The sequence below is a fragment of the Peromyscus leucopus genome, chromosome 3 (assembly GCF_004664715.2).
Source record: "Peromyscus leucopus breed LL Stock chromosome 3, UCI_PerLeu_2.1, whole genome shotgun sequence".
NCBI classification, from domain to species: domain Eukaryota; kingdom Metazoa; phylum Chordata; class Mammalia; order Rodentia; family Cricetidae; genus Peromyscus; species Peromyscus leucopus.
The window spans coordinates 37230271-37254455 of record NC_051065.1 but is presented as its reverse complement, the minus strand read 5'-3'; the positions used below and the strand labels follow the sequence as shown (position 1 = coordinate 37254455).

The 24185-nt window shown below is 39.3% G+C and overlaps 1 protein-coding gene across 12 annotated transcripts in view; it reads right to left on the bottom strand.

Moving 5' to 3' along the window:
- Positions 1-24185, bottom strand: part of Magi2 (membrane associated guanylate kinase, WW and PDZ domain containing 2) — a 1425274-nt gene that overhangs the window by 331591 nt on the left and 1069498 nt on the right. For all 12 annotated transcript variants that reach the window (XM_037204343.1, XM_037204339.1, XM_037204334.1 and 9 more), the window contains one exon: positions 20410-20467. In XM_037204343.1, the coding sequence (XP_037060238.1) occupies positions 20410-20467 (58 nt within the window). The remainder of the gene's footprint in view (positions 1-20409; positions 20468-24185) is intronic.

Here is a 24185-nt window from a genome sequence, read left to right as displayed (position 1 = left end):
CAGGCTTCTGAGGGGACTGGCCTGTGCACAATATACAATTCTGTGATATTTCAATGACTCTTACCAAATGCTCTTATATTTACCATATGCATGAGGTAGCAAAAGGAAGCAGACGGTGTATGCTTTCTGCCTACTGTGTTCATATGAGAAGAGTTTGATACATTAAAATGAATGGTGAACACATGAAAGAAACTGAATAGCTCCCAAAAAGTGTGTCGTCTAAGCTTTATAAAATCTCAGTAGCACCAGGATAAAGAAGAGGTGAATTCATGGACAACATAGCAGAAACTAAGAGTAACTCATGCACATTTGTGTGTGTGTGTGTGTGTGTGTGTGTGTGTGTGTGTGTGTGTAAGAGTGCACATGTGTATGCACAAGAGAACAACTTGCAGACATGGTGGGGTTGGTTCTCTCCTTCCATTGTATAGGTCCTAGGGATCATACACAGGTTATAAGATTCACGGGTAAGCGCCTTTTCCTGCTGAGGCATCTCACTGACCTACAGAGCATACTTGGAGCAGTTAGACCTGGATTGAAAGACCAGGATTCAGGAGGAAAATTCTCATAGAAGTGACAGATGCCTGTGTGGATGTGTACTCCTGAAACCCCTGCATGCTGAGATGGCAAACTAATAGACAGACCTGGAGTGACGGGAAGAAACTGCACCCCGGCTGAGCCCAGGACTTAGGTACCAGGAAAACAGGCATTCCTGTATACCAGGCTGTTGGAGGATCAGAGAGCTGGCAGCAGCCTTGCCTGCTAGTGGTGGCCATGCTACCTCATCTCCGGGACATAGACGCCCAGGAGAGGGCTGGCATGCGCAGTGATCTCTGTTTCTTGAATGCTCTCAAAGCATGAAGGTGAGAAGAGCTAGAAGAGGGCTGACAGCGAACTACATGCCGTTACATAGATGCTGACATAGGAACATAGACAGGTCAACGGACGCATTCTAGACAGACCGCATGCCCTGGATGGTGAAATCCTAGGTCTAATCATCATGTCTGCTTCTGCAGTAGGTCTCTTATCTACATGCTGTATCTCTCCAATATGCGATTTCAAATTGGCAAGTACATTTAGTTAACATGCCTGTGCATGCATATTCTCTCTCTCTCTTCTCTCTCTCTCTCTCTCTCTCTCTCTCTCTCTCTCTCTCTCTCTCTCTCCACACCACACACACACACACACACACACACACACACACACACACACTTCCATTTATTATACTCCCTAAAACTACACATCAGAAAAGAGAGGAGATAAAATAAAATCTCAACCACTCTTCTGTTAGAAATCAGCTATCTGAAGAGACAGAAAGGTAGTTGGTAAGAATGATGACTGCATTGCACCTAATGATTTTTTTGTGGGAAACATGGTGGATGCTCTCTGCCACACACACTCAGTATTGATCAGACCTGTGTTCAAATTCCAGCTCCTGAGTAGCTGAGTAACCATTGGTAACTTGTTAAACCTGAGTCTTGGTTAACTATTCTCTAAAATGGGCACAATATCAGTCTACTTGAGTGGCTGAGATCAAATGTAACAGCTAATATTAGCACATCAGTTTTTAACATTGACATGCTGAATAATTTCTAGCAGCTATTATCATCATTCACATCACCTTAACTACCCTGTCAATATTTTAGTCACTTCCATCATTACCATCATTTGTGGGGACCTTAAAAGAACCCTGGAATCTTGCTCCTACAGCCTCATTCTATTTAAAGAAAATAGCATGGTTCTAATAATGTTCTTTCCTAATGATTCTCACTCCCTACTCTATGGGGTTCAAAACAACTGTTGGGAAAAATTCCTTTCCATTGGAAGTAATGCTCTGTGCATGAAGGAGGAATGGCAGCTTTTCAACCTCTTTACTCTGTAAACTCAGATGGCGTCACTGTGCATCAGGAAGGCTGGAGTTGGAGGCTCTTTCTCCTTTCCATTCTCAGGTAACTTTGTTAGCAAAATCTCTCAAGTTGTCTTTACAGGACTTTGTAGCTTTTATCTTTGGCTCTTTTATCATGATGCCCTTTGCTTTTGACACTTGGGGCAAGTCTAATGGCAATACCCCTTTCAGAGCTGTTTTTTTTTTTTTTCAAATGACATTCAATACATCCATAGTGTGATGCTTGATCAAACCATCAATGTGGCATCTTGGGACAACTTCTAAATTTTCTATAATCATCTGTATCTTTCCTACTGATTGAACCTTAAATGCCCCCGAAGGCTTGTGTGTCAAAAGCTTGGATGTCCTCAGCTTGGTGCTGTTAGGGAATGGTGGAAACCATTAAGAGGTAGGGAATGAGAGGCTCTAGGTCAATGGAGCATGCCCTCACAAGGAAGTGGGGAACATTGGTTTTCCTCTCTTAGTTCCTGGCCATGAGGAGAACTGGTTTCCTCTGCCTCTCTCCTTGTGATATACCATGTTGTCACAGGCTTGGCACAATAGGAACATTTGGTCGTATAAGGCAGATTCTGAATCTCAGGGGGGAAAAAACAACTTTCTCTTGCAAGTTTTAGACATTTTGTTACAAAACAGCAAGCTGATTCAACACTATCACTGTCTACACAATGGGGACATTAATATCTACTTCATGGGGCTGCTGTGAGGATAAAAAAGGTGTTTTCAAAGAGTAGACAGTTGGGAAGAACCTTACAACTATAAAGTGCTGCCTTGTGTTTTTGGAATAGTTATTTATTGCAGCTAATATTAATGATGATGCTGTCAGTGGCATTATAGTGCCTTTCCTATGTCCCCAGCCCCTTCCTAAGCCTGTCACAGAGGCATTTCTAGTTAGCATTATGCTTCTTTCTGGGGACATTTAATTAAGTTCAAACAGATCCTTTTATTACATCCTCAGTGAAAAGATCTGAGGAATTTCTAAAGAACAATAAGTAAATAAAATCATGGTAAAATTATTTGAATTGAGGTGTGAGATAAACAGACAAAATGGACAACACAGGGTCCTATTTGTTTCCTAGAATTGCATTGTAAATTAGCTTTGAGCTTTCAAACTGCTTACTTAACGAAACAGGACACAGCTACTCCCTTTAGAATATTTAAGATAAACCCATGATCAGAAGGACATGGATTATATCCGTAAGACTTCCTGTGATTAAGTCTTCTGGGCATTTCTCTCCAAGTCTTTGGTGAAGAGGTTTCTATGAAGCAGCATTATAGGATCCTAAGTGGTAATTTTACAACAGTGAGTTTCATGGTTCTACCAACTGTATTATGATGTTTTGGTGACGGGTTGTCATACTTCTGTCCTTTCCTACATTGTGAACTCTTATGTCAGGGCCTATGTGATCTTTATCATTGTATACTGCACATGTAACACACCAAAAGGCATTTAACTATTGTTGTGGAATATTAGTTAAGGATGTGTTACATTCTTTTATGTTGCATTTGTTTAACTCTGTGAAGCTGTGTTACTTTGTTTGTCTAAAATACCTGATTAGTCTAATAAAGAGCTGAATGGTTAATGGCTAGGCAGAAGAGAGAAATAGGCAGTGCTGGCAGGCAGAGAGAATAAATAAGAGAAGAGAAAAAGAAGAGGTGGAGCAAGAAAAGGAGGAGAGGAGGATGCCAGGGGCCAGCCACTCAGCCACACGACCAACCTCAGAGTAAGAAGAGAAGAAACACATATAGAATAAAGTAAGGTTAAAAGCCCAGAGGCAAAACATATTTAAAGAGAAATGGGATAATTTAAATTAGAAAAGCTGGCTAGGAACAAGCCAAGCTAAGGCTGGGCATTCATAAGTAAGGATAAGTCTCGGTGTATTTGTTTGGGAGCTGGGTGGCAAGCCCCCAAAAGAGTAAGAACAAACAAACAAACAAACCCCCCTATAATTGATTAAATAATGATATGATGAGGATGTTAACTGTTTTCAAATATATTCCAGAGACTTAAAAAACACAAAACAAAAAACAAGACATATGTTCGAAATGAACTGAAGCATCAACATTTTCATAGCCTACCTGTTCTATTTCTGTTTTCCTAGGTTACTGTTTATCACATATGCCTAATTTTATCCTTACTAGAGTAATTTTTACTTCAACAGACATTAATTGTATCATCTTTACTTTAGTGGACAACTGAGAACTGGATCTTTGAGTCAACATGGAAGAGGTAATAGTGACTTTCAAGTGGCATTTACTGTAGACCCATAAAAACTTTCATTATGGCTGAGGTAGTGGCTATGATTACTTATTTAGGGCATGTGGCAGCCAGTGCCCAGAAAAGATCTGTTGAGAAAACACTTAGACGGAGTCAGATGCTATGAAAGCCGATAGATGCTCATGTTTTCCAGCTTTACTCCTCCATCACATACATATTGTGACAACTGAACTGGATGTGAAGGGTAGGGCTGGTTTATGGGATACAATTATCATTCATTTGGGTAAAAACCCATGAAATTCTTTAGGGCTGAGAAACTTTCCAGACATGTAAATGCTATAGGGGAAAGAAATCATCACATTTTGGTGGTAAAATATTTAGCTCAGAAGAGTTTCTAATTAGGAGAGCTGCTCTGTGTCATAATAGACATATGCTCCCATGGATGAGCACCACATTAGGGATGAGACCTGGGAGCTATAAGGAGACAGTCACTCTGCCTGCAGCCCACAGAGGCTCGTCTGGCTTCTGCTTTACAGCTTCTCTGCAATTGTGTCCCTTTGAGGACCTCGGAATGTACTGGGGAATTATGAATTTCCTGGAATCTTAGAATTCCCATGGCTTTCTGTGACTCCTCTTTTGAGTCCCCTAATTCTGTGACTTACTTCTTTCCACGTGAGTACCAAGATGCCACTCCACTGGTAGCAAACACAGACATTGCACCTCTTTGTCTACACATTATTCATTTTTATGTAAGCCCAAGGAGACTTGTGGTGCTTTCATGGCCATTAGGTTTAGATAAAAAGGATAAAAACTATTTCCAAATGGATAAATATTACTTAATGCTTTGAGAGCTAAAGGAGAATAATAGCGTCAGAAGGGCCTTCAAGGGTCAGTCCTCTTCCAAGAAGGCAGGACAGTGTCATAATTAAAAGCTTTGCTGGGGCTGGAGAGATGGGTCACTGGTTAAGAGCACTTGCTGCTTGTACAGAGGACCCAGTTAGGTTTCTAGCACCCACACTGGGTAGCTCACAACCATTTGTAACTCATGCTCCAGGGGATCTGGCACCATCTTCTGCTTCCCCAGATATCTACACACAGGGTGTGTGCATACACACTCAAACACATACACAAAGACATAAAATAAATCTAAAAAACAACAAAAAGAGAGTTTGGTCTTTGCAGTCAGGCTGCTCACATTCACTTCCCAGCTCTGTCACATTTGTGGTGTATGACATCATTTATACTTTTTGTGCTTCAGAATTTTTCATATGTAAATCTGGCATTGAAATAATATGAAATTTTAGCATTGCTGTGCATATTAAATAGGTTAAAAATGAACAAACTACTGCAGAGCAGCCCAGATATAAGTACTTTCAAAATGCCAGCTAGTAAGATTCATCAAATATTGATTTTAAAACCTCTTGGTAGACACTATGTTAGTGTTTGCAGGCGAGGACAATGATCATTCAGGGATGTGGTCTGAAAACAGGAAAACAATCTATGAAATAGGGCTGAGATGTCATAAAACTCTATCTTATAGTGCTTTAAAAGGCGAAAAATTTAAAAGTACAAGATTGAAGCTTAATGTTTCAAATATGTTATGTCAAAATATGAGCTTTGGATGAATAGAAAAATTAATCTATGTTACTTTGAACTTTTTACCAAAATAATTGAACACTGCCTTTTGAATGATTTCTTCCCAATTCCATACTTAAGTGATAATGTTATTCCTATAAATGTTTGCTCATTATTTCCTATAGTACCTGGGGAATGTGAGTGTGTTTTGTGAGTGTACATGGGAACCTTGAGTCATTCATATGTTACTTTCTTATCTCCCTGTTCATAAAGGGGCTGTTTTTAGAACTATGTCGTCCACATGGGAGATAGAATCATTGCTAAGAAAGGTATCCATGTATTAGCACAAAATCATGGCTGAGTCTATCCAGCCAGGCTGAACTATATTTTCATGTGAATGAATTCTCTTCTCTCCATAACATTAGGTTATTTCATTAGAGTGTATTCTATGCATCAGGGACTTTCATCAGTAAGCTATTATTTTCACTAAGTAAACAAACTTGAAAAAACCTGGTGTTTCTCTTAGCAGCCATGGCCATGTGACGTGTCAATCATGTTATGAAGCTTTTAGGACCTTTAAGATATATGGATACAATTAAAAAAATCAGAACTGAAATGAATAATTTTCTAAATAGGTACCACTTACCAAAGTTAAATTAAGATCAGACAAACAATTTAAATAGGCCTATAACCCCTAGTAAAATAGAAGCGGTAATTAGAAGTCTTCCAAACCTAGCCAGGAGGTGGCGCCACAAGATCTGCACCGGGTCCTCTGCTTAGATGTTGTGGCTGTTAGTATGGTGTTTTGTGGACTCCTAACAGTGAGAGCACGCATCTCTTTTATCTTTTGCCTACTCTTAGGATTGTTCCTCCTGTTGCCTGTGCAGCCTTGGTGTGAGGGCTTTGGCCTTGTTTTATTGCAGCGGTTCTCAACATTTGGGTCGTGACTCCCTTTGGGGGTTGCAAATCAGATGTCTTGCATATCTGATATTTGTGATTCATAACAGTAGCAAAATTACAGTTATGAAGTAGCAACAAAATAATTCTATGGTTGGGGGTCACCACAACATGAGGAGCTGTATTAAAAGGTCTCAGCATCAGGAAGGTTGGAAACTACTTTGTTTTGTTGTGTTTGGCTGTAGTTTCTTGGAGGCCTGCTATTTTCTGAAGGGAGACAGAGGGGGAATGGATTGGGAGAGAGATGAGGTGGAGGTGGGGGCAGCTGGGAGGAGCAGAGGGAGGGGAAAGTGTGATCAGGATGTAATGGATGAGAGAAGAATCTATTTTCTATTAAAAAAAATTAGAGGCAGAAGGCATGGATTAAAAATGTTTCCTTCCTAGACCTTCTCACTCTCAAAAACATCCAAATGTTATTGCTGAGTGCAGGAAGTGGTCATTATTAAAGGTGTGTTGAACCTTTTGTTTCTACATTGAAAGTACTAAGTTAAAAACTAGGATGCAGAATGGAGTTGATCTAAAATGAAACTAATGACTGCACAATGGTAAGATCTTATGCATGAGAAACAAAACTAAGGAAGCCTTTCTTATGGTTGCCTGCCAGCCTGACTAAACGGTTAAGTCTTATCGGAAGGCTAACCATCATTTATTTAGGACTTAAGGAGTTTTCCTAGATGTGAGATTCTCAGTTTTAAAATACAAACAATATCGGGTGAAATGAATTTGTGTTTGTTACTTTACAATTGGCCACAAAAAATTTAAAAAGTGTGAATTAATGTACTTTATGTTGAAATGGACTGTAATTCCTCAGTAAATTCTTTGAGTTATTAAAGTTTAAAGTAATAGTTTAGCTTAAGTAAATTGAACTCTAAAAAATATACAGCCATTTATAAGGGTAGTCATCAACACCAACTCCAAGGAGAGCCACTGAAGTGGTCCAGAGAACTGGGAAATCGTGAAGGCAACATCATCACCATCTGAAATTATCCAGGAAGAAGCTGGGGAAAGGATGCTGGTGGGTGGAGATGGTCAAAACTATGGATTCTGAAGGCCAAGGACAGGAAAATAATTACAATTCCATATAAAATCCAGACTTTCCAGGTTTTCAGGTCCAATATTCAGTGTGCATGTGTGTGCGTGTGTGTGTGTGTGTGTGTGTGTGTGTGTGTGTGTGTGTGTACATACAATATTTCTCGATCACCAAGTCTTAATAACTACATAGACCAGGGGTCTATGCTGTGGAAGGGATAGTGTGATATAGGAGGGACTAGAAACAAAAGTTAAAAAAATACTTTTGTTAATTTTTAAAGAGAAAATGCTCTGCTTCCTGGATACCTAGAATCTATGTAGAGTAATTCAGTCACTTTGCCACTAATATGTGACCACAAGGTCTAGGTGTGGGCAAGAAGGTATATTTCCAAAAGGTAGAGACCCTGAGAAAATGCGAGGTGACGGTGGTAGCAACAGACACGAGTAGGCACAAAGAATAAAGCTTCAGCGCTTCAAACACAGGGTGGTGGGGATGGCGCATCACTGCTGCTTCTAACAGACTGTTTGCGGGACCAAGAGTCTCTGCAGCACTTTACGTAATTAGCACTCCAGGTGCACTTCCCGGAGATCAAAGCGCTGCAAACAGGGGGTAAGTGAATGGAGAGCTGCTCCCAAATAATTTGTTTGTTCTTTTTCAAACCACAAATGTTCACCCCTGCATTGGGATTTCCACCCCACAGCTCTTAGAAAGATGAAAGCGGGGTTCAGAAGGCTAGCCCCACTTTTAGTTCCTGTTCAGATTTAAATTTGCTTCATGGATGCCTCAGTTGTTTGAAATGAGAAAATAAAGGGAGAAGAGGGCCGAATGCTCGTCTGCTCTAGTCACCATCCAGACCACGGCCTGTGCTCTAGTCACCATCCAGACCACGGCCTGTGCTCTAGTCACCATCCAGACCACGGCCTCTGCTCTAGTCACCATCTAGACCACGGCCCAGCGGCCTGTGCCTTTAGAGCACCTCTTCCTCTAAATGGGTAAATTTTTTTTTTGGCATATCTCCCAGTTGATGCAGGAAATCAGTCCAGCTCTGCAGAGTGCCAAAATTCAAGATCATTGATTCACATGGTTCCGAGACAAGTGTATATTTACTTTTCAAACAAATTATCCACAGATGTGCAGGCAGGAGAGATCTGATAATATTTTGGCAAGGTGAGTCTCATTTGTTTTTCAGTTTTTATTATGAAACTGGAAATTTCAAACATTCTGTAAATTATCTGCAGATATTCTGAAAGTACAAGTGTGAAATCACAGAATATTATTTTGATACATTTAATAATATTTTAAGAACTCAGGAGTTACACGAACAGAAACAGTGAGTGAGCATGTTTCAGTAGAAATTAAAGGCATGCTTGCATGTTTTATATATTGACAAATGAGGAGTGAAATGGCAGCAGGATGAGCCAGGAGATGTGGCTCTACGTATCATGGCTTCAAACCAGAAAGCTCTCTTCCAGAGGCTGCCTTTTAGTTTCTTTCAGGTTGGTGTGACACCAACTCTTTGTCCTATTGACTCTGTGAGTTGCCTATGGACTATGTCCTTGAGTTACTGTTTATGAACAAGACAAAAGGTGTATGTGGTGGGGGGTGGGGATAATGAACGAAAACTCAAGCATGTGATGCTCATCTCAGACTCTCAAAGGACACCGAGTTCTAGTGGTACAAAGTGGTGGGAATGTCACCCAGCAGAGAGGGGTCTGAGGGCTTGGGACATCTGTTCTCCAGCCACTCAAATGGTGGCCTTCTCACCCGACATGTGCTACATCCATTAGCAGACCCTGGGCTGTGAGGAGTGACTGAGGGACGTCTGCCATTGGTGTTCTCTCTCCTGGGTGTCTCTGCTTTACTGCTGAAGCCTCTTAGGACATAGAGTGGTCATTTTCTCATTTATTTAAAATTATTTTCTGTTTTACATTTTTTGTTTGTTAAGACAGGGTTTCCCAGTGTAGTCTTGGCTGTCCTGGAACTCGCTCTGTAGTCCAGGCTGGCCTTGAACTCATAGACATTCACCTGCCTTTGTCTCCTGAGTGCTGGGATTAAAAGCATGTGTCACCACTGCCTGGCTTTACATTTGTTTTTATTTTGTAGGGGTTGGGCACTTATGCCAGAACATACATGTAGAGATCAGAGGACAATTTGTGGGAGTTGGATATCTTTTCTACCGTGTGAGTTCTAGGCATCAAGCTCATGTTCTCTGGCTTGGTGAGGCCACTTTTTAAATGTGACTGCAAGTGAGTGGCAGTGGGAGAAGTCTCATGAGCCCTTACCTGCTGAGCCTCCATTTTATCATTTCTGAGAGCAAAACAGCATGGGGGCTAAGCTTTCACTTGAAGAGTATGCTGTGGAGACATGTACAGGGAATAGTGTACCTGCCCTCTCTCAGAAGGTCCCTCATGCTCCCAAACTCCAAGTGCCTCACCTGCATGCATGATACTCACTTCATAGGGCCGAATGAGAGGCGAATTAGATTAACAACATGAACATGTTTAAAGAGGAGGCCGTGTGCAAATTTAAGCTACTTTAATGTTTGGATTATCTAGGGCCTGGGAGTCAAGTATGAAATAGGGACAGTAAAGTTTCTTAATCCCTGCCTCAAATTGCAGCACTCTCTCCTGCTAGCTTGATGGCTTTGTTTCTTTAAGTTTTAGTTTCTCTGAAAAATAGAAATAATAGCATCTGTCATGAAGTATTATGATGATGGTTAAATGAGTTTTGTAAAATACCTAATACATACCAAATGCTTAATAATGGTAACTACTAACAGGGCATGGTGACATATGCTTATAATTCCAGAATTTTGAAGGCAGAAGCAGGGGGATCACAAACTGAAGGCCAGTACAGGCTATATGTCTAAGTAATCAGCACCACCATCATCACCATTACTAATAGTGACTAAGTCTAGAGGACCTTCTTGGAGATTACATACGAAGTCAATGTATCAAACTACATTCCTCACAACACTACACAGAACAAGAAGGGCAATCCCTCCTGTCACCTCACTGTCACTCATTGTAAAAGGGAGGTAGGAAGAGACGGGGGGGGGGGGTTGTTTGTTTGATGGACAGTTGAACTGTCATCTGCATTATCATAATAAACTCAATAGGTGATACGTAATAAGCATTTGAAATTAATAATGGTGAGCTTAGTTTTCTTCTTTTTGTGACAGTGGACAACAAAAGCAGGATGTCACAGATACAAGGCAAATGCCCTTGAATCGAGCGGCACCCCTGCCCTCTCTTTTATTTTGAGACAGAGTCTCACTAAGTTGTCCAGACTGGCTGTAAACCCACTTTGATGCCCAGATACACCCTCAGACTTTCTGTCTCCCCGCCTCAGCCTCCGGCATAGTTGGGGTAATGGGCCAGGCTGATGAGTTTCTTCTAGATTAAGTTTATATAAAAATCACTAAACTGCACATTTACCCCAGCAAATGGTATTTCTCAGTCCTAGCCACAAAACATAACTGTGTTCTGGCAGTTCTGGAGCTCGTTTTCCTTAGGTTGAAATTAAACATGAAACTTGACGAAAAAATTGGGGAACTCATCCTCTTTTATTATACCAAGAGCTCAGTCTGTCCTATACAATTTCATCTAGTTAAAAATGAAAATATCTGTTAATCTGTAGGAAAAAGTAGCACTTAGCAATGTTGTTTTTATTCTTAGAAATGGAAAGACAGTTTCCCCTCTAATATACTCCATGCTAATAGTGTACAAGATTACTCTTCTTGGGGCTGTGGAGTTGGCTCCGCTCAAGAGCACTTACTGCTCTTGCAGAGGACCAGGATTAGGTTCCCAGCACCCACACAGCCCCTCACAAAGGTCTGTAGTCCCAGTCTTGGTGGATTTGTCTCCCTCTTCTGGCATTCATGGATTCTGCATGCATGTGATACACAGACTTACATGTAGGCAAAACATTTACACAAATAAAAATAAAACAATAAATCTTAAAAGTATTGTTTTTACCCTGAGTTTTTGTCTATAAATGTATCTTTTATCTTTCTGCCTTTTAAATGAAAATCTTATCAGTCTTATGTCTCTGTATATCAAGTCCATTTTTGTTTTTCTCCATAATCTATTGTAAAAAGTCACTTATTTAGGGAAGTATTCACTTCACAACACTCACTACCATTATAATCATTAACATATAACAATACTGATATATATTGCCATCTAGCTAAACAAAAGTAGAACTTGAATGCAAATACTTTAAAAAATTTTAAATATGCTTTGATGTGTAGCTATAATGAGAAAATAATAAGTCTTAGTACAGAAAAATGGCCAAGTTTATCCATGTTAACCAGGAGCAGTGGATATTCCTTGAACTGCAGGAGACCTTAGTAATGGAACAATCTAAATTACTCATTTACCTGACCAGTGTCATGGAGCTCAGTGGAACTTTGTGCTGAAACACATGTATTCAAACATCATGCACACAGGGCTGTCAACTATACTGACCTCACTGTGTATTCAAACATCATGTACACAGGGCTGTCAACTATAAAGACATCATGCTCTGTGACACACAAAAGAAATTTTGAAAAACATTTCCAAACTAATGAAGAGATGAATTACAATTTTCATGTGGGGTGGGGTGGTATTATGGTCTGCCTTGTTGGGTGGCCATCACCTGTTTTATTCAGTTATAGATTGTCTTAAAAATGGCACCAATTCCTGCCTCCTCAATTTGTCCAGGTTCTCTCAGACCTCTGATAATGATAATCCTCCAAGCTGAATGTGATCCCTTTTCTATAGCTATGGAAGACCAAAAGGACCAAACGCCTGAAAACCACTTTAATTCCTGAAAGAATTCTTTTCCAACATGGTGGTATTCTTTTATACCAACACCACACAATCTTGGGGAACTTCAGGACAATTTTGACTCTATGCAATTTTCACTTCATGTGTTAACTTTAGAACTGATTCTTAGACTGAGAAATGTCTCTGAAGTCTGTCTTGACAGAATGTTAGCAAGAGATAATCTGTAGCTCCTTCACAACTGCAGAACTCACTCAATCTGGAGAGAATTTATAAGGTGGAAGAGCTGTTTCATGAGTAGAATAATGACCTACTTACCATACTGCATTGGCAAGAAGCAAACAGAACTATTTGAAGAAAGATGCCAGCATCATGCTTTGTGTTACCTCACCAGTCAACAACTTTCTGGAGAGCGAGTCCCTCCCCATGCAGGAGGGATGGCAGTACCCTATAGGTCTTTAAGTTCTCTCTGCAGAAATGCATCCTCCCACACAGCTCCTATGCAATTAGAAAAGTCGTCTGCACCTCACCTGAGCAACAGTCCCCAGGTCTCCACTGTCCTCCCTGGCTTCCTTCCCAAGGCCACTGTCAAGTTCTCATGGTCTTATGGAAAAAATAGAGTAGGAGAGAGCATGCTGAACACAGCACAATGTAGCTCTCTCTCTCCATCTGTGGTATTCCTGCCCTCTGTCTCCAGCCTGATGAGGATCAGGGTCTGTGTACTTCATACCGCTGCCTCTGCAGGAGTTTGCCCTGCCCAGCTGCCACACAGGGTCTCTGTATCACTACTAGAGTATTTGCCTATGTTTATCTTCTCCAAAAGTACCTAAATAGAGCTTCATTCAATTTCATTAAACAAACAAACAAACAAACAAACAAAAAACCAAACAAATAAAAAATGCTTAAAGAGAAGCAAACAGCAATAAACAGTGATGTGGCTATGCATACTCATCTTTGACAAGTAATCTTGTGGTGCTCAACCCCAAATGATACAACTTGACACAATTCCTAAACTCAAGGTTCATGGAAAACCATAGAAAAGGGAGCAGAGAAATCCTAAGAACCCGACCAGGACAGCTGCTGAGAGATAGTCTTCTAGACCATGGACTCTCAACAATATGGCTGCCTGAACAAGACTTGCACAATGACATCATTGTTGACATGCCAGCATGGATGGGGAAAATTTCCCAAGCTCCCATTCTTGGAGGAAGAGCTACAGTGGCTAACAACTGCTAAAAGGGGAAATCAGCTTTCTCCGGGGATGAACTCCCTGATAGGTACAGTACCAGGTGGTCAGCCCTAAATGCATGTACATATGAGCAGCACAGAATAGACTCAGTAGTAGTTCTACACCACTAAATATATGTTTACACAATACCAGTAGATATAATATGTTATGATATATATAAACAGACACATATGTAAAAATAGTAATTAAAGAAGAGGTCTTGAACTTGAGAGGAGCAAAAGGACATAGGAGGAGTAGGAGCAGAAAGGTAGGTGTGGAAATGATGTAAATAACTATGTATGGAATTCTCAAAAAAACTTAAAAATATTCTCAAAGAAAAACTGGTGCTAGCGTAGTAATATTTCCTTATCCTTTGCTATTGAGTTGACATCTATTAAAATTATGAAAGTTTTTTGTTGAAAATACCATCTATATACCTTACTAAGTTATTATGGACAGCTCTCTCAGAAGGCATGAATCCTTGCTTTCTTCAAGCTAAAAGAACTGATACACAAAATCATAAAATCCACATGGGTCAAGCAGGGAGATCAAAAAGAAAAACCATTCATATGGAAGGAAGGGAAGAAGACAGGAAGGAAGGGGGAAGAAGGAAGGAGAAGCAGCTGCTTACAGGATGAATGTACTCTCACATGTAGACACTGACTCTCATGTATCTACCCACAGAAAGTATTTGCCATCCTTTCTATTCTGTGCCTTTTGCTTAACTCCAAAGCTTTTTGCTCCAGGGTCATTAAATAAATATAAGAAAACACTTTGTAAAGTATAAAACCTGAAAAACATCTAAAACAGCTGTTTTATTGGGGCCCATCTTGTGCTATGTGGCGTAGCTCAGCCCTACTGGCTGTATGCCCTGGGCGAACTCAGAGATTTGGTTCGTCAGTTGCAAATGTGATGAGTGGCACCTGGAGAGTTAATGTGACAGCATGCTGAATGCTAAGCTGGTGCCTCACAAAGGCTATTTCTAGTATTCTCACCACAAACTCCCCGCTCTTTAAGATGACACACACACTAGGCAATTATACACTCTAATTTCCCTGTGCTTGTCACTGGAACCTCCAGCCTTTCCCTCTGTGGTATTTCCTCATCAGTGTCACTTGCCTGATGGAATTTCCAACAATGCTAAAGAAATGCTACCATCATTCAGTGTGGTGCCTTTCTGGCCACGGCAGTAAGTTATGTTTCTTTACAAATCAAAATTTCCAGAGAACTGTTTACTTTGTTTGGTATATTGTAATCAAGAAATTATTGGAAAACCAAGTATTAACAAAAGAAGAACTCACATGTGCTCTCTCTCTCTCTCTCTCTCTCTCTTTCTGTTATTAGTAAATATAAGATTAAAACAACATTTTTGGACACTTACGACCTGTGCTACATGCTAACACTGGAATGAAAGTGCCTAGGTTCAAATTATGTCCTAGTATTTCATCCTTGTAAAAGTGTCTGTGCCTTGGTTTGTTGATCTGTGAAATGGGATAATGACACAGACTCCTCAGGTCTTGGGGGAGGAAGAAATCAGCTTGGTCACCTGTAAAGACTGAGTACTTACTGTGTGCACAATAAGCCCCTCTCCGTTCCCACTGCTCTGTATTCTTTCTCTTAACCCTTCCTTCTTTGCTACAATTATCTACCCAAGACCTCACACCCAGGAAGCTGCAGGACTCACATGCCAAGTGACTAACTGTGCAGCACACACGTGTGACTACTGAGAAACAGTAACTGAGAGGTCCAAAAAGTGTTCACAAAGTTTAGAGTTCACCCGGCACATCAAATCCTTTTACAGCATCACCTCTGTCCTGCATCTTCAGTTACTTTAATTTACACATTGGGGGAAACATTTGGCTCTTGGATGCATATTTGAAAGCATCAAAAATATTCTGGATGTTTAAAAGGCATTCACAGTACCTTTCAGTATCAGACAATTAAAAAGCAAGATTTTTAAGCATATTCTTTTATTTCTAACTATGCATGTTTTACATGTGTACGTTAAAGAAAAACTTCAAGTTAGAAGTTTTTTTCCCTTGGAAAAAATCTAGAAAATGACTCAGCCAAGCAGCATTCCTATGACAGGATTTTCAGATAAAATCCTCTCAAGTCACTCTCCAAGTTCCTACATCATGACAAATGTTCATCATCAACCAGAAGGAGATGCACTTTTCCCTTAACACTCAGCTTTGCACCGACAACACCAGGCAGCACTTTCGGGAATCACACACAAATAATGTTTTATAGCAGCAGATGTGTGACATGTGAAAAACTTTTAAAACCTTTGCATGAAAATCACATCTGTCAGTCCCCATGGTGATTTTAAATGTCGTTCTATGGCTGGCTTCTCTTCCTCTGCCAGAGGAGGCAGCTTGCAGCAAAGCCAACCCAGGAAACGGTGTCTTCTGGATTAGCTGCTTAAGCAAATTGTGTGACTGCCATTAAAACCAGAATGTACCCAGCAGACATAATTTCACAAAAGAGGAGAGAAATCCACATTTGTACAAAAGTCACAGCTGTTTCAGCGCTACAGTTTGCACTTTTTGCATTAATTTTTTTTCCCTTTCTTTATGAACAGTGACAGTTACATTTCTAGTTAGCAGCTTCAGGACTTTTTAATACACCACTAAGTATGGCACTAGCATGGATTTGGTGTCTGTCAGGAAAACCTGGCCTTACTTCTTTTGGCTGGCATTTAGAATAGAGCTCAGTCTATCGGCCTGACTTGCAGATGACAGGAGATGAGATGTTAAGGGGCCCACTGTATGTAAAATGCAGTTCTATGTGCTGCAAACAAGTGCCCCACACTCCATGGCCTGGCCCCACAATAAGAGGGCTTTATCTGCTGTTTCAGGTCTTGTTCTCAGTTCCCATGTTGCTTGGGAACCCTCTTCACAGCAGTGGGCATGGGTCTGGTGACTCTTATTGCTGTGGCAGGGGCTCATTTCACATGGCTAGGTAGGCACCATGGCCTTCTTTCTAACCTTGAGCATCTTGCTGTGCAACTGTTCTAGATCTAGAAGGATGTCATGTTCTTGTAGGAGTCCTCATGTCCTAGTGTTGAGACTCAAAGGCTTGCCTAGAACATTATGGATTGTACATGTGAAATTTATGAGAGACCCTATTTTCCAGAAGTCTGGGCTTTATAGCCAAACTGCCTCTGTCCACATCTTAGCCCCAGGTTCAGTGGTGTGTGGTCCCTAGGGAGTAACTCAGCTTCCTTTGAAAGAGTTTCCTCAACTGTAAACAGGAAGCCATTTGCTTTGTCATCACTGCAGAAGATGGTAAATGTGGTGGAGGAGCCCAGTTCATGGCACACACTGTGCATGGAACAGACGGTAACTATTTTGATGGGATGATAATGCTAATTAGGAAGAGCATTTCTTCCTCTTGGCTGTTGCATATAGTATACCCATAATTTTTAAAAATGAATTTACCCAGAACAAAATTATAACATACTGGGTAAGTTATGGTGGTCAAAACCTGTATAATCAAGGCTTTGCAGCATCCTAGCTCTGCAAACATACTTTGCTATTGATTGCTGGAATTCCTTTGTATGTGAGCTGCATTGTTTGGCAGGAAAATGTGTGTAAGTGCAGCTGGGCTACATGCATGGCACTGGTTTCAATCTGCCATTCCTGGCTGAGGGCAGAGTCCACTCCACAGCTTCTGCCCTGAGCTGTTGGTCTAGAAGAAGAGTCTCTGACTGCTCAGGTGTCCATCCCTCTATTGTCTGTGAATGCAGGTTGTGTTTTTTAACTTAAACAACTGGACAAGACAGATGTTCTTTGTCATTTTGTAACCAGTAGTTATAACAGCATAAATAGATGTATGGTTAGTCATAAAGAGTGGGACTCTACACAGAATCCACTGCCCACTGCCACCACTGCCATTAACAGCATTACTGAGCCGCTGTTTTCATGGGCATGGATTTACGAAGATTTATAAAGACAACCTTGTTTTGTAAATTTTATTTTTGAGTTATAACTGGTGACATTTCTCTCTTTCTTGCCTCCCCTCACAGCCTCTCATATGCCCCTGTCCACTCTCCTTCAAATCTGTGGCCCCTTACTTCACTTATTGTTATTGCATGCATAGATGTCCATTCCTAAATAAAACCAGCTCGGTCTGTATACTGTTCCTTGTATGGATATTTTCAGGGCTGACGATTTGATAACCTTGCTTTTTAAAAATTAACTAAATCAACAATTTTAAATATGATTTCTTAAGATGCTTACATTAATGTTATCACTATAATTATGAGTGGCATATTAATATAAGGAGTGTACGTGTGGTGTGAACTGGACCTAGAACCTTGTACATACTTGGCAAACACTCTACCACTGAGTGGAATATCAAAATTGTATTTTGTATTATTTATATCTACACTAGAAAAGTTGATAAGTTAACTTAGACTAGAAATGTATCATTTTAATGTACAAAATACTACAAGAAGATACATGACTCCTCCCTACCCCAGTAACCACAGTCTAAAGTTCCACATGGCCTCTGTTTGTGTGTCTGTTTGGTAAGTTTCCTGAGCAGGGCTACTTTCAGAGCCAATACACACCTATGTGCCAATGGCCGCATAGTGGAGATGATACACAGTTGAAAAAAAATCAAGTAAATAGATACACTCTAATGAAAATATATGACAAATTCTCTGTTTTGATGGAAGACATTTCTTACTTCAGGCAGCACACACACACACACAGACACACACACACACACACACACACTTTCTCTCTCATATATGTGTGATATATAAGATAACACACATATAATAACTTGAGGTATTTAAAATACATTGATGAGTGTTTCCGAAAATATTTGATTAATTTTTGACTTAGTGTTAACTGCATATTCGGACTATCTGCTTATTTGTTTCAATTTTCTGCTTGGCCTGGCATAGGCACACATCTAGTAACTAGTATTGGTACACTCTCCAGAGTTCTGTAATAACGAGGCTATGCAAAATAGCACAGCTCAACCTAATAGAGGAAAGTCAACTACTTTGCCTCACTATGACCTGTATATGTGACCTTACAATCAATTGAAACCTAGAATTTTCAGACTCGTTTTTCTGACCTAAGTGAACAAACATGATTGAACTCTGAATAGATTTTTAGCCATGGCTGTGATAAATGGAAAATGAAGTGGAGAAATAGAAGAGCATAACTTAATTAAAAACAAATAAAAAGCAATTCAAAGTAAAAAGTTAACAAAGAGGGTTTTTTTTTGGGGGGGGGCAATATAGTCTGTATCCAAGTTAATGGCTGACTGTTAGAGTCTACTTTCTACAGGCCTTCACATGAAGATCAGGTAGGTAGAATCAGCTTTCTGATGGGTGGATGCTTATCATATTCCTGAGAAGTGAGTAGGGCAGAGGGAAGGGGTTTAAGTTAAATGCTGTTTGAACACTGGACATTAGATTCAAAGCACATGAAGACAGACATGAAGAAATGATCTAAAGAGTTAGAAGAAGGCAGGAATCAGCAAACTAAGACTCACACACTGGACCTCGCCTGCATTCTTGTCTTTATAAACAATACTTTGTTGTAGAGCCGCTCCCACATGAAAGTGATGCCAGTGCTTGCCTGTATACTAGAAAAATGAGGCTGTGTGAGTTCCCAAATATTTGTTACCTGGATTTTCATGGAGTTTGCCAACACTGGGACTAAGGAGAGGATCATTGTTCATTGATTCCACGAGACCATGTATTAAAAAAGAGATATGGCATGTCACATATCTCAGTCCTCTGTCATCATATGGAAACTCTTTGGACTGCAGCACAAAGAAGGGCTTGACACCTAGCAAAACCAATGACTGCGTGAATGCTATCAACACACTTTAGTAAGAAAGCCATTAATTCATGACCCTTGACTGTCCCGATTATTACTGTACATGGATTATGATGAGGAGAAAAAGTTCAATGTTGATAAACACCGTGAAAGTCTTTGGTTTTGCAAGCACTGAATTTCTTGGGTAGTATTGTATGTAGACTTTGCGATTTGCCCAAATAACATTAGGCATTGCGATTTGCCCACATGATAGATAAGAGTTAGACATTTACTATCAGAAGAGAGTGTAATGGAAAGTAAATGACATATTTAATTTTAGAAATTTTGAATATTTTATATTCTTAAGAAAAATTATGTGTAAGTTCATCATTAGTAGATTCTCTAGTCTGAATTAAACAATATATAGATGGAGAAAGTTCAAACTATGATCAGATATGTCAATATGATGCAGCAGCCAGTGTGTAACATAAATGCAGTGTACTGAAAGAACACTGCAGACACACTGTGGGGTCCTACAAATGAGAAAGCATCAACATTTTATCTTTTCCTTCAATGGGAGGCATGCCTGATTCAGTTAATTGAATTTGAAATCTGGTATAATAGAACATCTCTTTGCACAAGCAGCCAGCTCCCAACATTTTGATTTCAAAATAAAAGGCATTCACTACAATATCTTTAATTATCATTCATTCACAGTGTGGGACACACTTTTCCAATTGATGTTGCAGAATCATGAGTCAAAGAAAAGGAATAACACATCAGGCAGCTGCAGAGTCAAGAACCAGCTGGCCATGCCACTGGAGTCTTTGCAGACACCTTAGAGATGGAAGAGAATCGAAGGGGCTATAGCCACATGTGCTCAATAAATGAAATGTTAACACAATTCACAACATAGTATAACAAGTTAATATCACGCTTAGAGACTTACTCAACATAGTAAGTGCCATATATGGGATCATCGATTTTTTCCCAGCCATATGGAAGCTCTGAAAAATAAAAAAGTTATTTCTTTCAGTAAATAAAGAATATATATCACAATTTTCTAATAAATAGTAATATAATTTAATTGTTCATAGATTAAAGAAAAGGTCTTCCAAGTAGAATAAAATGAATAAAACCATCAGGGTTCGCCCAAATTTCAGACACATTGTGAGAGCTATAAGCAGCACTGACTTGAAAACTGGTAGTTAAAACCAAATCTCCCTTCCCTACAGATTTCCTGCTGGGCTTGGCTGTTTGTTCCTGCCAAGCAGTAGGCTAGCACCTCATCACGTTACCACCTCTCAGCAATACAGAACGCAAACCACTTTCCTCAAAGTGCATGCCACGCTTTTATTGATTTGCGTTGTGAAAGGATCATTTTGGGATAAACACCATATTTTCAAAATATATTTCTGAGGATAGCAAATTGTTCATGCTGACGGAAACAAAGATGCTCCCCATTCTCAATTGATTGAGGTAGTTAGTAGCGTGTTGTGACTTTCCCACCACATGGGTCAGAATTTGGATACTGCTAAGATGCTTGCTGGATATAGTTTCTTAAAAAAAAAAGTCTAAAATTTCCAATGTACTTTTTTTTGAGAATATTTCTAATTCTCTAAGCTTAATTTTAGTACATTCACACTGAGAATATCGATTACTGTAATTTTTGCTATTGGCAAACGCATGCTGTTTAGAACAAAGGCTTTACTATCTAACTACTTTCTATGTACACTGAGGCTTCATAATAAAGTCTGATAAATATAAATAACATTTAATTTTCCTTGCTAAATATTAATTCTTTGTTCATAGCAATATATGTTACTCCAACAGTAGCACTGTTAAATGTCTCTTACCATACTGTAGGTATGCAAATACATAAATTAGCTTTCAAGTTAAATAACTTTGATGGGATTATGTTTTAATTTCAAAAAATAAAATAAACACAAAAGATCACAATTCTTCAACCTAATCTTTAATGCACCATCTGTGTAGGACACACTACAAAGTAAACCTTTGATTATTTTTCTATTGAATATATTAGAAATGGTAAACCCTTGGAGGTAGAATTTTGGATTAAAGAATTGTGATCTTTTGTGCTTATTTTACTTTTAAATTAAAATATAATCCCGGCCGGCAGTAGTGGCGCACGCCTTTAATCCCAGCACTCGGGAGGCAGAGCCAGGCGGATCTCTGTGAGTTCAAGGCCAGCCTGGGCTACCAAGTGAGTTCCAGGAAAGGCGCAAAGCTACACAGAGAAACCCTGTCTTGAAAAAAACCAAACCAAACAAAACAAACAAACAAAAAAACAAAAACCCATCATTTCAAGTTATATAACTTGAAAGCTAATTATGTATTTGCATGTCTATAGTATGTTAAGAGACATTTAACAGTGCTATTGTTGGAGTAACATATACTGCTATGAACAAAGCAAAGTTATTGGAAAAAATATGATTATCAGCAATTTTGCCATACAGAAACAACCACTGTGAATATTTTGTGTTTTGGTGAATATATTTCAAATTGCTTTCTATGTTTATGGACTAATTTTTAATTAAAGTGAATATCATTATATAGCTTGTTATTTTACTTGACAAAGTATCAATGGTATGAACATTACTGCATAGTATCAATGGTATGAACATTACTGCATGATACCACTTTAAATATCACAAAATAGTAGTCCCGTCATGGCTTGGGTCTATAGATGTTCACAGTCTTCTACTATTGACTATGGTAAACTTTCTATAATATGAACCATCTGTGTAGGACACACTACAAAGTTAAACCTTTTATTATTTTTCTATTGAATATGTTAGTAATGGTAAATTCTTGGAGGTAGAATTTTAGATTAAAGAATTGTGATCTTTTGTGTTTATTTTATTTTTTGAAATTAAAATATAATCCCATCATTTCTGTTATCCCCCTTTCCCTCCCATCCCTCTCGTATACACCCACCTTGCTCTCTCAAATTCACTGCCTCTAGCCCCTATTTTTACACCGTTGTTACATAGATAACAAGCTGCTTAGTCCATATAATGTTACTTATGCAACTCCTGCACCCGAGGCTCAGAGAATATTGCAGAAAACAGGGCAGAAAAGTTGTAAAAGCCAGAGGACTAGAAAGTCTGCTGTAATATTGTGTTCCCTAGAGATATCAGGGAAGCTACACTCATGAAGTCTCAACAGCATGACTGCCTAAATAATATATAGACAAGAATGACACCCAAAGACATGCTAACATGGAAGGTGCAATCTCACGGCTCACCAACGCTAGACATTGAGCTGCTGGAAACTAAGGAATGCTGAAAGCAGAAGTAGTCTTTCCAGGGAAGAGTCCTCAGATTGGTTATCCAAAACCAACCGGGCAGCACTTTTTTGGTTTTTTGATAAATGTTGCTAGCCTGCCATTCTCCCATTTACAGAAGCACACATTTATAGTCTCATTGGGAACATATGAATGATGATTATACCATTAAATTAATTATAAATTCATAATTCCTCACTCCAACTTTTGGGGACATATAGATTTGAGAATTCAGACTTTTTCTGAGTTTAGAAAGCTGACATGATGCAGTTACTCTGTTCTGTTTTATAACATTTCCAGTAGAGTTGGAGAAGCCCTTTTAAAGTCAATGCATGAGGATTCTGAAAGGATAAATGGTGCTGGTTGGTCGCAGGAAGAGTCACAGTCACAGCAGAACCCAATATCAGTTTTTAGAGCTTTAATGAAGGGATGGGGTGGGAGGAGCCAGGCCTGGTGGAGGGAACAGAGCAGGGACAGTGAGAGAAACACAGGAAGAGAAGTGCAGAGAGAGAGAGAGCATGGGGGTGCATGTCTGGCTTTAAGGCTGGGATGCAGTCTCTCGTTGATGATGTAAGGTACCAGACAAGACCTAAGCTGCACATCTACAGAATCCTAACAGATTCTATAGCCAAATGTGATCCATATGAAAAGGGAAGATATGGGATTAACTATACAGATGTTTTTCATAAAATACCCAAAGCTAATGGATATTAAAGCTTTGGCTATTAAAATTTTTTCACTTGACAATACCTAACAAGTGCCTTTTATAAGCAACTAAAGTAGAAGAATATACATAGGGTAGAACGGGTTGCATGGGCATTTGTTACTTATGTGTCTCAATGCATGAATCCACATTTCTAACAAGCTTAATACCCTGAAAGCATATCACAGTAGGTAGAAGTATTTCATGATCAAACTTTTAAGGGATCTTTCATCTCACAGACTATCCCTTCACTTATTTCTTATCTTTGGCTCTTTTGCAGGTAAGTTACTAGTTCCAACTGGTGCCTATAGTAGTAAAGGTCATTGATTAACTCTGTCAGATTTACAGTGGAAAAGGTCTTGGGGACAATTTACTATATATGTTCTCACTTGCCACTTTGAATTCTTCTCAAAACTTAGGAGGAATCTGTTTTGCTCTTCCTAAGATGTTGATTTGCTTATTTGCTTCATATTTAAGAATTCATGATAAAATAAAATTCTGTTATAAACACTTATATGTTAAATTTATCTGTCAGTGATTTTTGTTTACACTTTGGGATGGAGGGCTACAGTATAATCAATTATCTATTGCAAAGACCCATCGCTGCCTTCATTTTAAATATTAAATATATAACAACATATGTATATATATATATAAAACGATAACAAGTATATTCATTGTTTCACTTGTGAAGATGGTAGATAGGTATAAAAAA